The 12,373-nt window shown below is 59.0% G+C and overlaps 1 protein-coding gene across 1 annotated transcript; it reads left to right on the top strand.

Annotated features, from left to right (window-relative positions):
- Positions 1-6,861: 6,861 nt before the first annotated feature.
- LOC139706758 (keratin-associated protein 10-3-like) lies at positions 6,862-7,710 on the top strand. Its single transcript, XM_071615783.1, has 2 exons — positions 6,862-7,242; positions 7,357-7,710. The coding sequence occupies exons 1-2, from the start codon at positions 6,862-6,864 to the stop codon at positions 7,708-7,710; spliced, it is 735 nt and encodes a 244-aa protein (XP_071471884.1).
- The last annotated feature ends 4,663 nt before the right edge of the window (positions 7,711-12,373 follow it).

Here is a 12,373-nt window from a genome sequence, read left to right as displayed (position 1 = left end):
CTCCTCCTGCTGCCAGCAGTCTAGCTGCCAGTCTGACTGCTGCAGCTCCTCCCCCTGCCAGCCGTCCTGCTGCGTGCCCGTCTGCTGCAAGCCCGTCTGCTGCTACAGACCCTCCTCCTGCGTGTCCCTGCTCTGCCGCCCCGTGTGCAGGCCCGCCTGCTGCGTGCCCGTCTCCTCCTGCTGTGCCTCCTCCTGCCAGCCCAGCTGCTGCCGCCCGGCCTCCTGCGTGTCCCTGCTCTGCCGCCCCACCTGCTCCCGCCCGGCCTGCTGTGGTGTCTCCTTGGGCCAGAGGTCCTGCTGCTGACCGGCCATGTCCCCAGGCCAGTGGGCTCAGGCCCCTCCTCCCCACCCCCGGGTGTCCTGACCCCAGCCTGCAGGAGCTCACACAGAAGGTCCAGCTCCTGCCCTTCCTCCCCGTCCAGCCCAAGTCTGAGGCCTCAGCCCTCCCTGGCTGCTCTCCGGCCCCACCCATGGGAGAGCTGGCTGCTGCACCCCACTTCCTGCTGCAGGCCACCACCCTCCCCAGTCGGGACTGGGTCCTCCTGACCCTGCTCTTGTCCCCAGAAGTGCCACTCTCTGAACATCAATAAAGCCTGTGCCCCACACTCTCTCTGCACTGATGGACACTGCGGGGGAGGGGCAGGGTGGGGACTGGGCCTCTCGCTCTGGGGCCCTCCTCGCCTCACCAGCAGTGACACTTGAGGTGACTGCACGTGACCTGGGGGTGCTGTCCTCCTCTGTGTTCTGCTGTTGCACTGTCCATGTCCTCTGGGACTCAGGCTCTGTGCACTGGTCACGCCCCCTGGACACCACGTCTTTCCGGGCGCAGGTGGGCAGCTGGGGTGGTGACCCCACAGCTATGCTGGAGGTCAGAGGTGAGGGGTCTCCAGCCTCGGCCCAGCACCCAGAGGGCTCCATCTGGGAAGGTGTGAGCGTCCTGGGCCTTGCACGCCGTGGACACACACACACACACACACTCACGTGGGCACTCAGGGATGCCCAGGCCCCATCATGGAGGAGCTGCCAGGTGTGAGAACAGAGAGGCAGCCCCAGAGCCCACCTGGAGTTGGGGGGGACACAGGGGCACAGGGAAGGCCATGGGCTCGGGAAGCCCGGGAAGCCCAGGAAGTGAGAGAAGGAAACAGTGTCCAGCCAGGGGCAGAGACGCATGGACACGCAGGGCCAGCTGCGCAGACACGCCACCCAGGCCAAGGGAGTCCGAGGACAGTCTCCTGAAGTACAGGGGCAGAGGGACACAGGGGGCAACTGTGCTGCACTGTCCCCCAGAGGCCCAGCCTCAACCTCTCCAAGGAGGGAGCTCACAGTCGCAGCACGACTCTTCATCCATCGCCGTTTGAGAAGGACACTGTCCCTGTTACTGCTGGGCCAAGGTGCGTGGCATTCTACGTGGAACTCCACGCTGTCTGCAGAGGACGGGCACGTCAGCCCTCGGGCTCGACCAGGCCAGCAGGGCTGCAAGAGTGTCCCTGCCATGTCCCTTGTGCCCAGGGCCAGCCTTCACATTGTCCACAGCCCCAGGAGGCTCTTCCAGAAGGCAGGACGTGAAGCGCGAGCAGGACGTGGAGGAGATGGCAGAGCAGACCGCCCAGGCTGGCCCAGGCGTCCAGCACAGGGCACAGACACCTGCAAGGCCGGTGGGGGGGGGACATCTTTTGACTCCAGTGTCCCAGGAGCTCAGGTCACTCTCTGGACACTAACTCGGTGGAACCGTGGCCCAGCTGAGGAAGAATGCAGTCATGACAATGCTACTTCAGCAAATGGTCACAACAACCCTCTGCAAGCTGGTGAATCGCGCTTGTGTTTATTAAATAGGAAATTTTAAAACATTTGAAGAAACACTCAGTGAAATGTGTCCACGTCGGATGGGACACAGAATCTACTCCTCAAGGAAATTCAATGAGCTCCACGTAGGACAGACTCAGCAGGATCCACACGGAGACGCATCAGGACCGCGTCACTGAAAGACGGAGAGGAAACCGGGGGGCGGCCAGACTCACAGCCGACCTGCCACCTGGGCCGGGGACCCCAGGGCGATGGAACGGCGGGTCAGGGTGCCGAGGGCCAGCATGGCCATGACGCCTCCGTGCAGCCACCTTCAGGAGTGAGGGAAGGCAAGACGTCAGGGACAAATGGAAGCCAGAGTCCTCCACCAGGAGACCTGACCTGTGGTCAGTGCTATTCCAGGCTGAGATAAAGGGGCCTAGAGGTCACTGGCCCCCAGAGGAAGACATGGTGGTCAGCGGCGGGTCTGTGGGCACCCGGCCGCTCAGGAGCACCTGGGAGCCCTCTCCTGACCCCAGGTCAGCAGTGCTGCCTTCTTAGGTCCGACTCGGTATTCTGAGCCTTGCCTCCCCCAGTCAGTCTGGCTCCAGGCCGGGCCTCCTTATCGCGCTGTTCTAGGGCCTTTTCGCTTCGCTGATTCTCACTGCGTCTCCTGTCCTCGATTTCCTCGATCTGGGCCCGTCTTTATGCCCCTCTCCCCACTAGCTTCAGGGTCAGTTTGGACTCACTTTTTCTGGCTCGTTGAGGTGTGAACTTGGGATCTGGATTGAGACCCTGGGTCCTGGTGGACTTTCACGGCCGCGGATCGCCCTCGGCACACAGCCCTGGCCGCGGCCCTCGGGTGGCTTCTGCTCCTTTCACCCCTCAGGAGTCTCCTGCCTTCTCTCTTACTTCCTCTTCGACCCCTGGCTGTTTGAGTGTCTGCTGTGGGATTCCCACATATTCCTGGATTTCCTGCTTTCCTTCTGTTTGGATTCCAGTGTCCTTCCACCGTGGTCAGAGAAGGTGCTTTGTCAGATCTCAGTCACGTCACACTCACTGAGGCAGCACTGTGGCCTGACCCGTCTCCCCGGGGCGAGGGGGCGCAGGCTGTGGGAGGCCATCCTCGCCCGTGGTCTGAGTCACCTCCCGGGCTGGGTGACAGGCGCCTAGACACAGCCGTGTCAGAGCCTTCCCCACCCTTCTCCAGGTCCAGGGGTGTCCGTGCAGAGGCGTGCCTGGCCACTGCCCCAAAGACCCATCGTCGCCCCTGACCTTGGGGTGCTGCCCCCCTTAACCTTCATTGGATGGGTTTTCCCTGGAATTTTTTGTTCCCCAATAAAAGCCCACTCCCTGGCGTGCTCCCTCTCTCGCTGGCCTCTTCTGTGACCTCACCAGGGCGTTAGGTGGCTGGAGGCGGGAGCTAGGAGGAGCGTCTGCAGCTGTGAGAAGGTGATGAGAGTCCATCTCTTTGACTCAAACTCACTAGCAGTTTCTATGCACCGCACCTTCTTTCAGGAAGCCCGCGCGGGCCGCGAGGCAGCAGTCTGCGTGCTGCTGCTGGACGGAGAGTCTGCCGGGGCTCTGGGTCCCCCAGCTGCCTGTTTCTCAATGCGCTCCCCTGCCCTGGTTCGGTGCCGCCCCTTCTTGTTGGTGGAGATGGCCGTTGGAGTCCCCAGGTTGTGTGGAATCAGAACTGCCCTTTCTGCTCTGTATCTCCTGGGGCTTTCAGGTTGGGTACATAAATGTTTGCGGTCATCATATCAACAGGAGAGACGGAGCCTCGTATTGATATTCAGAGTCCTCATCTGTCTCCTAACAATTTTTGACTCGAATTACACTTTGTCTGGCTTTGTTATTGACAGTTGGCCCTCTTTGGGTTTCTGTAGACAAGTGTGCGGCCTGCAGTAGGTAAAGATGCTAAATCAGGGGTCAAAAGCACCCCTCAGAGGAAGAGCCCAGGACCGGCTGCCCTCAATGCTAAGTGTTCATTAAAGAGATATTTGAGTCCTTTAAAACTCTTCCCAAGAAATGGAACAGGAAGGAACACATTCTAACTCAGTTTATGAGGTCGGCATGGTCTCAACACCAAAAGCAGAAAAACAACAAAAGAAAACCACGGACCCAACCCGATGAATATGGATTCAGAGACCCTCCACCAAACACCGCAAACCAAGCCCAGGGCAAAGCAGGGCCGGCGCCACCAAGCGGGCTTCCCCCGGGATGCAGAGCGTCCCACACGTGCAGACCCGTCCCGCACAGACCCTCTGATGGCGCGGCTGGGAGCCCCGGGGGTCTCGCAGGATGCAGAGAGGCCAACGGAGCCACCTCCTCGGCAAGCACGGGCAGGAGAAGGTCCCCAACAGGAGGAGGGCACGGACGGAGAGCTCCAGCACACCCAGGGCGAGAGGCAGCTCAGCCCAGGAGCAGGACCAGGCCGCCTCCTGCCCCCTCAGCGAATGTGCACCAAAGTGACCGGCAAAGCAAACTGGCAGAAAAGGAATGGAAGCCTCCAGGCTGGGAAGTCAGAATCGTGGCGCTCAAGGCCACCGCGGGGCAGGTGGCTGCAGAGCCACAGGACAAGACCCTCAGGGACGCCCCTGGAAGCCACAGCGAGACACCAACTCCTGCCCCCCGTGGTCACCGTGACCAAACACACAGCAGCTGGTGCTGACGAGGACGTGGAGAAGCAGAACCCTGCACGGTGCTGGTGGGGACGGAACAGCGCAGGTGCCACAGGAAATGGTCTGGCAGTCCCTCAGAAGGGCAGCATGGAATGACCATACGACCCAGCAATTCCAGATATATATCCAAACAACGGAAAAGAGACATTTAAACAAAGCTCGTACAAGAAGTTAGAGCAGCACCATTCACCCAGCCAAACAGTGAAGAGAACCAGGACCTGAACACTCATGAATAGATCCAAAGTGATTGTCCATGGTGTGGAATAGTACTCATCCAAGAAAAGGAAATGCGGCCTGACACAGGCTACCACACTGGATAAACCTTGAAAACATACATGAAGTGCCAAGAGCCAGACACAGAAGGCTCCATGTTCCATGATTCCACTGACATGAAATGGGCAGAGTAGGAGGGTCCACAGGGACAGATGAGTGGCCACCAGGAGCTGGGTAGTGATTGCCTACGAGGGCAGGGTTTCTTGGGCAGGAGGAGAATGTTCCAGAACTAGATAGTGGCAACATTCTACACTTTACAGGGACAAAGTGGTAGACACCATGGTCAAGTCACCCCAGCTGAGGCTCCGGGAGGGGGCCGCACCCAGCGGTCCTGGACACACGAGCCTTTTCCACCCCGCGGTCTTGCAGGCAGGACCTGCGAGACGGGTCATTGGCCACTCAGGGAGAAATTCCTTGCCCGAGGAACTGGGTGCTCTGAGTCCTGGGTCCAGCTCCTCTGGAGCTGCCCGTCCAGGTGGGTGGTCAGGGCCTCGGGCTGCCACCAGCCTCGCCCCTCGAGCCCTGGGCAGGTGTTTTCTGGTGGCTCCACGTGTTCCTTGGTGCTCAGGAAGGCTCTTGGTGAACTGGTCACAGCAGTGTGGCCAACAGCAGCTCCTGCCCGTGTCCAGTGCCTGGCCAGTGGCCAGGCCTCGAGGGTCCCTCAGCCGTGGTTGGATCTCCGCGAGCCCCAAGCCTTGCCGCCTGGCGCTGTGTGTGGCCGCAGCATCCAGGGCTCACGCTCCCTTTCCTTTCCCACCTGAGGGAGGCAGGTGCCCGGGGAGGGCTGGGGCTGAGTGTCCACGGCAGGCCGTCTGGGAGCAGGCTGTGCCCAGGTCTCCGCGAGGCCCTTGTCAGCCAGAGAGGGTTCTCGGTGGAAGAGCCAAGCATCTTCACCAGAAGGAGCTGCTCAGGATCCATCTTCCCCTGGGGTCACCAGGGGTCAGCGGCGGCCCAGAGCCCCTGGCAGCCCATGCTGGCCAGGCTGCCCCTGCTGCCACGAGAGTGGTGGGCCGGGCTGGGCGTCACCTCCACATCCTGGGCCCGTGGATCTCACCTCAGCGGCTCCGAAGCAGGTCCCGTCGCGGGGCAGGGTCCTCAGGGGACTTCTGAGCTCTGGTCTCCCCAGGTTTGTCCCAGGGTCCACTCTTAGTCTCTGCCTGCCTTTGCATGGTCCTTGTGTCCCCAGCCCTGTCCTGTCTGCTGACCACTGCTGACTCCACAGATGGGGCCTGGCCCATGTGTGTCCTAACCATCTGACCCCTTCTCCTCAGCTGCAGACATCTTGAAACACTGGCCCTGGGAGGAACTGTCCACTGCCCGTGCTGGGCCCGGGATCTGGGAGGGGGCATGCTGACTGTCCCCACCCTGGGTCAGGGCTACTCTGCCAGGCTGACCTCCTGGGCACAGGCCTGGGCCACAACACGCCCCTCCAGCTCCTCCACCCACCTCGCTCCACACCACCTCCTGCTGGTCACCTCCATCCTCAGGTGCTGACCCAGGACCGCCATGCCATGACAGTGACCACAGGCTCTGGGGAGGCTCAAGGGCCAGACGGACAGACTGGTCTGTGCCCAGGTCTCACTGTCCTGATGCAGCGATGTCCAAGGAGCCCTGGCCTCCCTGGAATGTCCATCTCCACGGGGACGAGGTCTCCCTGTCCTTGCTGCCCACAGCAGCATCAGATCACAGAGACCAGCCACAGGGAGGGCCACCCTCGCCTGGGCTTCTCCCCAACCCAGGAGGCTCCACAGGCCAGGCTGGTCCACTGCGCACAGAGGCCAAGGACACACAGAACGTGTCCCCGGGGCCAGGAGCCAACACCAGATGCCCTGGCAGGGGCCCACGAGGGGCAGGGTCAGCCCCCAAAGCAGCACCTTCCTTCCAGGTGACCCAGGGGACAGACTCAGCAGGGCAGCAGCTCTGCCAGCACCAAGGGGTTTACGAGCTGAGCCCTAATGAGGGGCCTCAGGAGCCAACACCAACCAGGAAAGGGAAGGGCGCGGCTGGGCCTCCTGCTGGCCCCTGGACGGGTATAAAGGCCAGAGCCCTGAGTCCTCACACTCACACACACACACAAACACACTCACCAACACACCCACCGACCCCCTCCAGCACACCCACCATGGCCGCCTCCACCATGTCCGTCTGCTCCAGCGACCTGAGCTATGGCAGCCGCGTCTGCCAGCCCGGCTCCTGGGATTCCTGCCCCGACTGCTCCTGGCAGGTGGACGACTGCCCAGAGAGCTGCTGTGAGCCCCCCTGCTGCGCCCCCAGCTGCTGCCAGCCCAGCTGCTGCACCCCAGCCCCCCGCCTGACCCTCCTCTGCACCCCAATGAGCTGTGTGTCCAGCCCCTGCTGCCAATCAGTCTGCACCAGCTCCTGCACCCCCTCCTGCTGCCAGCAGTCTAGCTGCCAGTCTGACTGCTCCAGCTGCTCCCCCTGCCAGCCGACCTGCTGTGTGTCCCTCTGCTGCAAGCCCGTGTGCTGCAAGCCTGTGTGCTGTGTGCCCGTCTGCTCTGAGGCTTCCTCCTCCTGCTGCCAGCAGTCTAGCTGCGAGCCCTCTTGCTGCTCATCCTCCCCCTGCCAGCCGTCCTGCTGTGTGTCCCTCTGCTGCAAGCCCGTCTGCTGCAAGCCCGTGTGCTCTGTGCCCATCTGCTCTGAGGCTTCCTCCTCTTGCTGCCAGCAGTCTAGCTGCCAGTCTGACTGCTGCAGCTCCTCCCCCTGCCAGCCGTCCTGCTGCGTGCCCGTCTGCTGCAAGCCCGTCTGCTGCTACAGACCCTCCTCCTGCGTGTCCCTGCTCTGCCGCCCCGTGTGCAGGCCCGCCTGCTGCGTGCCCGTCTCCTCCTGCTGTGCCTCCTCCTGCCAGCCCAGCTGCTGCCGCCCGGCCTCCTGCGTGTCCCTGCTCTGCCGCCCCACCTGCTCCCGCCCGGCCTGCTGTGGTGTCTCCTTGGGCCAGAGGTCCTGCTGCTGACCGGCCATGTCCCCAGGCCATTGGGCTCAGGTCCCTCCTCCCCACCCCCGGGTGTCCTGACCCCAGCCTGCAGGAGCTCACACAGAAGGTCCAGCTCCTGCCCTTCCTCCCCATCCAGCCCAAGTCTGAGGCCTCAGCCCTCCCTGGCTGCTCTCCGGCCCCGCCCATGGGAGAGCTGGCTGCTGCACCCCACTTCCTGCTCCAGGCCACCACCCTCCCCAGTCGGGACTGGGTCCTCCTGACCCTGCTCTTGTCCCCAGAAGTACCACTCTCTGAACATCAATAAAGCCTGTGCCCCACACTCTCTCTGCACTGATGGACACTGTAGGGGAGGGGCAGGGTGGGGACTGGTTCTGAAGAGGGGTGGCCGTCCCTTTGACCTGTCTGGCCCCTGGAGGACTGGCTCAGGGCCAGCCTGGATATCTGCAGACTCGGAACTCCCCGGGGGACAAGCAGCAATGTGGGGGTGTTTTCCAGAACATGCAAAGGCGGATCGACCATCAGCTGGCCTCTGGGGCAAAGGAGGTCGTCTGTGAAAACAGTCGGCGCCCTGAGAAGCCTTGAGGAAAGCTGGATGGGGCCCTTCAGGGGTGAAGGGTTTTGAAAGACCCCCAATGTTCTGGGCATCTAGGAGGCCCTAGGCCCACCCACAGAGGGGCACATGCTCAGGGAGACCTGGGCAGCTCTTGCAGTCCCCTGGGGCTGACCTTCAAGCTCTGATCAAGCAGGACGTGGAGGTGATGGCCCAGCAAACCGCCCAGGCTGGCCCAGGCGCCCAGCACAGGGCACGGCCAGCTGCAGAGCAGGGGGGGGGCATCTGTTGACTCCACTGTCCCAGGAGCTCAGGTCACTCTCTGGTCACTAACTCAGTGGAACAGTGGCCCAGCTGAGGAAGAATGCAGTCATGACAATGCTACTTCAGAAGATGGTCACAACAACCCTCTGCAAGCCCCAAACCAGCAGCCACAAACGGCACAGGAGGGAATCTGATGTCCGTGACTTTCCCATTTTAATATTCACGGAACAGCTTTCAGCGAAAGTAATGGGGCAGGTCAGGGAGCAGGACCTCTCACAGAGAAGTAAAAACCAGGAGAGAAACTGTCCCTGAGGAGACGCAGAAATGGTGCTTTTAAAGTAAGTCTCTGAACGCAACGAAAACCACCCTGAGGTCCCACCTCCCTCCAGGCAGAATGGCCGTCATCCAGAGCAGAGGCAATAGTGAGTGCTGGTGAGGGTGGGGAAAGGCCCCCCACTGCTGGTGGGACTGATGGTGGTGCGACCCCTCTGCAGAGCAGAATGCAGACGCCTCAGAAAACCAGGAATGGGGCCACCATTTGACCCAGGGTCCACTCCTAGGTTTATACCCCAAGGACTTAAATCAGCACACTGCAGTGACGCAGCCACATCAGGGTTTACAGCAGCTCAACTCACAACAGCTGAGCTACGGAACCAGCCAGGTGCCCTGCAACAGGTGGATGGGTAAAGAAACGTGGGGCACATGCACAATGGAGACTCAGCCTTAGGAAAGAATGAAATTATGGCATTTGGTGGAGAGCAACTAGAGACTATCACACTAAGTGAAATAAACCAATCCCCAAAGCCAAAGGCCAAATGTCCTCTCTGATGCATGGAAGGTGACTCACAGTAGGAGCTGTGGGGAGGAGTGGAGGGTCCCTGGGTTGGATGGGGGTGGGGGAGGGAGCAGGGGTGGGAACAGGAAAGACAGGAGAAGGAAGGGGACATAACTTTCCTGTGTTCATGGATGAGTGCGTGGGCAGTCTAACTCCACGTGAGGTACCACCACAAAATGGGAAGTCATGCATCATCACGTATGTGCGCTATGTCCAAATACAGTCTACTCATGTATAACCAAAAGCATTTACAAAGGAGAAAAGTTATAAATAGTCTCTAAAAAATAAAGTAAGTCTCTTAAACATACTCAGGAAACTGAAATCTAACTATGGACACAGAAGTGAAAGAATCCAGGAGAATGATGTTCCACCCAATATAGAGAATGTCAATAAAGAGAGAGGGAGGGAGGGAGAGGGAGAGGGAGAGGGAGGGAGAGGGGGAGGGAGGGAGAGGGAGAGGGAGGGAGAGGGAGGGAGGGGGAGGGAGGGAGAGGGGGAGGGTGGGAGAGGGAGGGAGAGGGGTAGGGAGGGGGAGGGAGGGAGGGAGGGGGAGGGAGGGGGAGGGAGGGAGAGGGAGGGGAGTGAGGGGGAGGGAGAGGGAGGGGAGGGAGGGGGAGCGAGGGAGAGGGAGGGAGAGGGAGAGTGAGGGAGGGAGGGAGAGGGGGAGGGAGGGAGAGGGAGAGGGAGGGGTTGATTTTAAAAATCAATAAAATAGAATTTCTAAAATTGTGGAGAACAACAAATGAAATGAGAAATTTACTCTAGGGTTTGGACATATGAGGAATTAGTGACCATGAAGTCAGGTTTATCAAGATATTCTCACCTAAAGGACAGAACTTATAAGTGAATAAATCTTAGGAGACTTGTTGGCCCATCACACATACCACACACATAACCAGAGTCCCAGGAGGAGAGGAGAGTGGGAAAGGGCAGACACTTTTGAAGAAATAACGCCCCAAACGTCCCATTTTAATGAAACACCTGAATCTACACTTTTAAGGAGCTCAGGAACTCCATACAGAATAAACTCAGAGACCCACGTGGAGACGCATTATAATCAAACTGCAGCATCAGAAACAGACTCTTTAACGCAGCAAAGAGAAGGTTACTTGCTGCTTGTCACAGGACATGGAGGCCACAGGCAGGGGCGGGCCCATTGGCAGGGCTGGGCAGGGGAGCACTAGGGTACCAAGGGGACGTCACCTCTGGAACCATCCCTAAAAACAGGGGCAGGCGCAGCACATTCCAATCAGGGCAGGGGACAGAGTGACTGGGACCTGCCTTACAGGAAATGCGACTCAGGCGGAGAGGAAAGGAAACCAGGCGGTGACTTCAGGGTGTTCAAGGAAGAAGTACAACAAGGTGTCAGTCTGTCCTTTGTGTATTCATAGGAAGTTGTCATCGCCCCTCGTTGAACTGGGGGAGCAACCAGATGTTCTCCTCTAGTCTTTTATTCACATAAGGGGGTGGTGATGTCTCCATTTTCCTTTATGATTGAATCTTGGTTTCTTTTCAGTTCAGCTACAAGTTTGTCAATTCTATTGCTCTTTTCAAAGAACCACCTTTGCTTTCACTGATTCTCTTATTGGTTTCTCTGTTCTCTATTTATCTGGCCCCTAGTCACTTCTGTAATACTAGTGTTTAGTGGGGTGATCTTTAAAGGGTTATTCTGCTATCTTTGGAGTTAGTTTTCTGTTTTTACAGTTTCTTACTGTGTGAAATCACTGATTTGTTATTTATATTTTTATTTATTTTTTACCATTTACAAATATTTTTATTTTTATTATTTTTTAAAAGATTTTGTAGTTGTAGATGGACAAGTGCCCCCCTTTTCTTTAATGAGTGCTGAGGAGTGAACCCAGTCGCGCTGCCGCTGAGCCCAGCCCCAGCCCCACAGATGTTTTTATTTCATTTGTTCTCTTGAGTCCCCTGACGGTGGGATTTCGGGTGTGTGGCACAGGCGTGGGGCGTACTGACTCTATGAGGACTGGGCAGTTTATTTCTCAGGTCTGCGTTCAGAGCCTTTCCCTTCACAGGGCTCCACGACACCTCCTAGGTTTGGGCTTGTGCTCCCTCCCGCTCATCCCAAGGCATCCCTTTCCCCCGAGGTCCCTGTGACTCCTTCAGTGCTGTGGCCTGACTGACCGTTTGGTGAATTCCGTTTTCTTCCCACTTCCATGTCACTGTGGTCACAGAGGACAGTCTGTGTGACTTCAGTCTCTTTACGTCATTGAGAGCAGCTTTGTGGCTGGCAGGTGGGTGGCTCTGGAGGATGGTGTCGCGCCCGCAAGGGAGAAGGCGTGTCCTGTGGCTGAGAGTGTCCCTGGTCTGTCGCTGCTTGTCTTAGGGGCCGTCCAGCCTCCCCCTCCCTCTGGACGTGCATCTAGCTCTGGGAGTCAGTTTTTCAGTGAGGTTCAGTGCCTTATTGAAGTCTCCACTCTTATTGTAGGACTGGAACTGCCTGCTTCTTCAATCTGCCTGTTTCTTCATTATTTTGGGGTCCCATGTCAGGTGTGACATGTTTATGGTGGCTGTACCTCTGGGTGGGGCGGCATTTTGTGACATGCTGAGGTCCTCCTGCTGGTCAGTCTGCGCCAGCTTGTGCATACCACCTGCTCCCTTCCAACCTCCGTCCCTGCCACACTCCCCGCGGGCCTCCACGTCCCCGGGTCACACCCTTGTGGCCTCTCAGCTGCTCTCCGTGGACACCAAGACTTCAGGCCCAGTCCCCAGGGCTGCGACTCCAGCAGCCTCATGCGGTAGCTGAGGAGTGTTGGAGAGCCGACAGTCTCCCTCCCCATTGTCTGGAGAAGCCACTGGGGAAGCGTTGTCTGTGGTGTCCTTTGTAGGACGTCTTCTAATCCTAGAGTCCACTCTTTAGTAGATTGGGACACTCTGATTTTTCTTTTGTGCTCACTGTGGACACCTGGGCCTGGTGTGCCAGCAGCACCGTCCATCTGCAGACTCCCATCACCCCACGGCTCCCCCTGCCCTGCGGGGTCAGTTCACCCCCGACCCAGCCTCTTACCCCA

This window comes from Marmota flaviventris, chromosome 8 (genome assembly GCF_047511675.1).
Source record: "Marmota flaviventris isolate mMarFla1 chromosome 8, mMarFla1.hap1, whole genome shotgun sequence".
NCBI lineage: Eukaryota > Metazoa > Chordata > Mammalia > Rodentia > Sciuridae > Marmota > Marmota flaviventris.
This window is presented reverse-complemented; position numbering and strand designations above follow the sequence as displayed.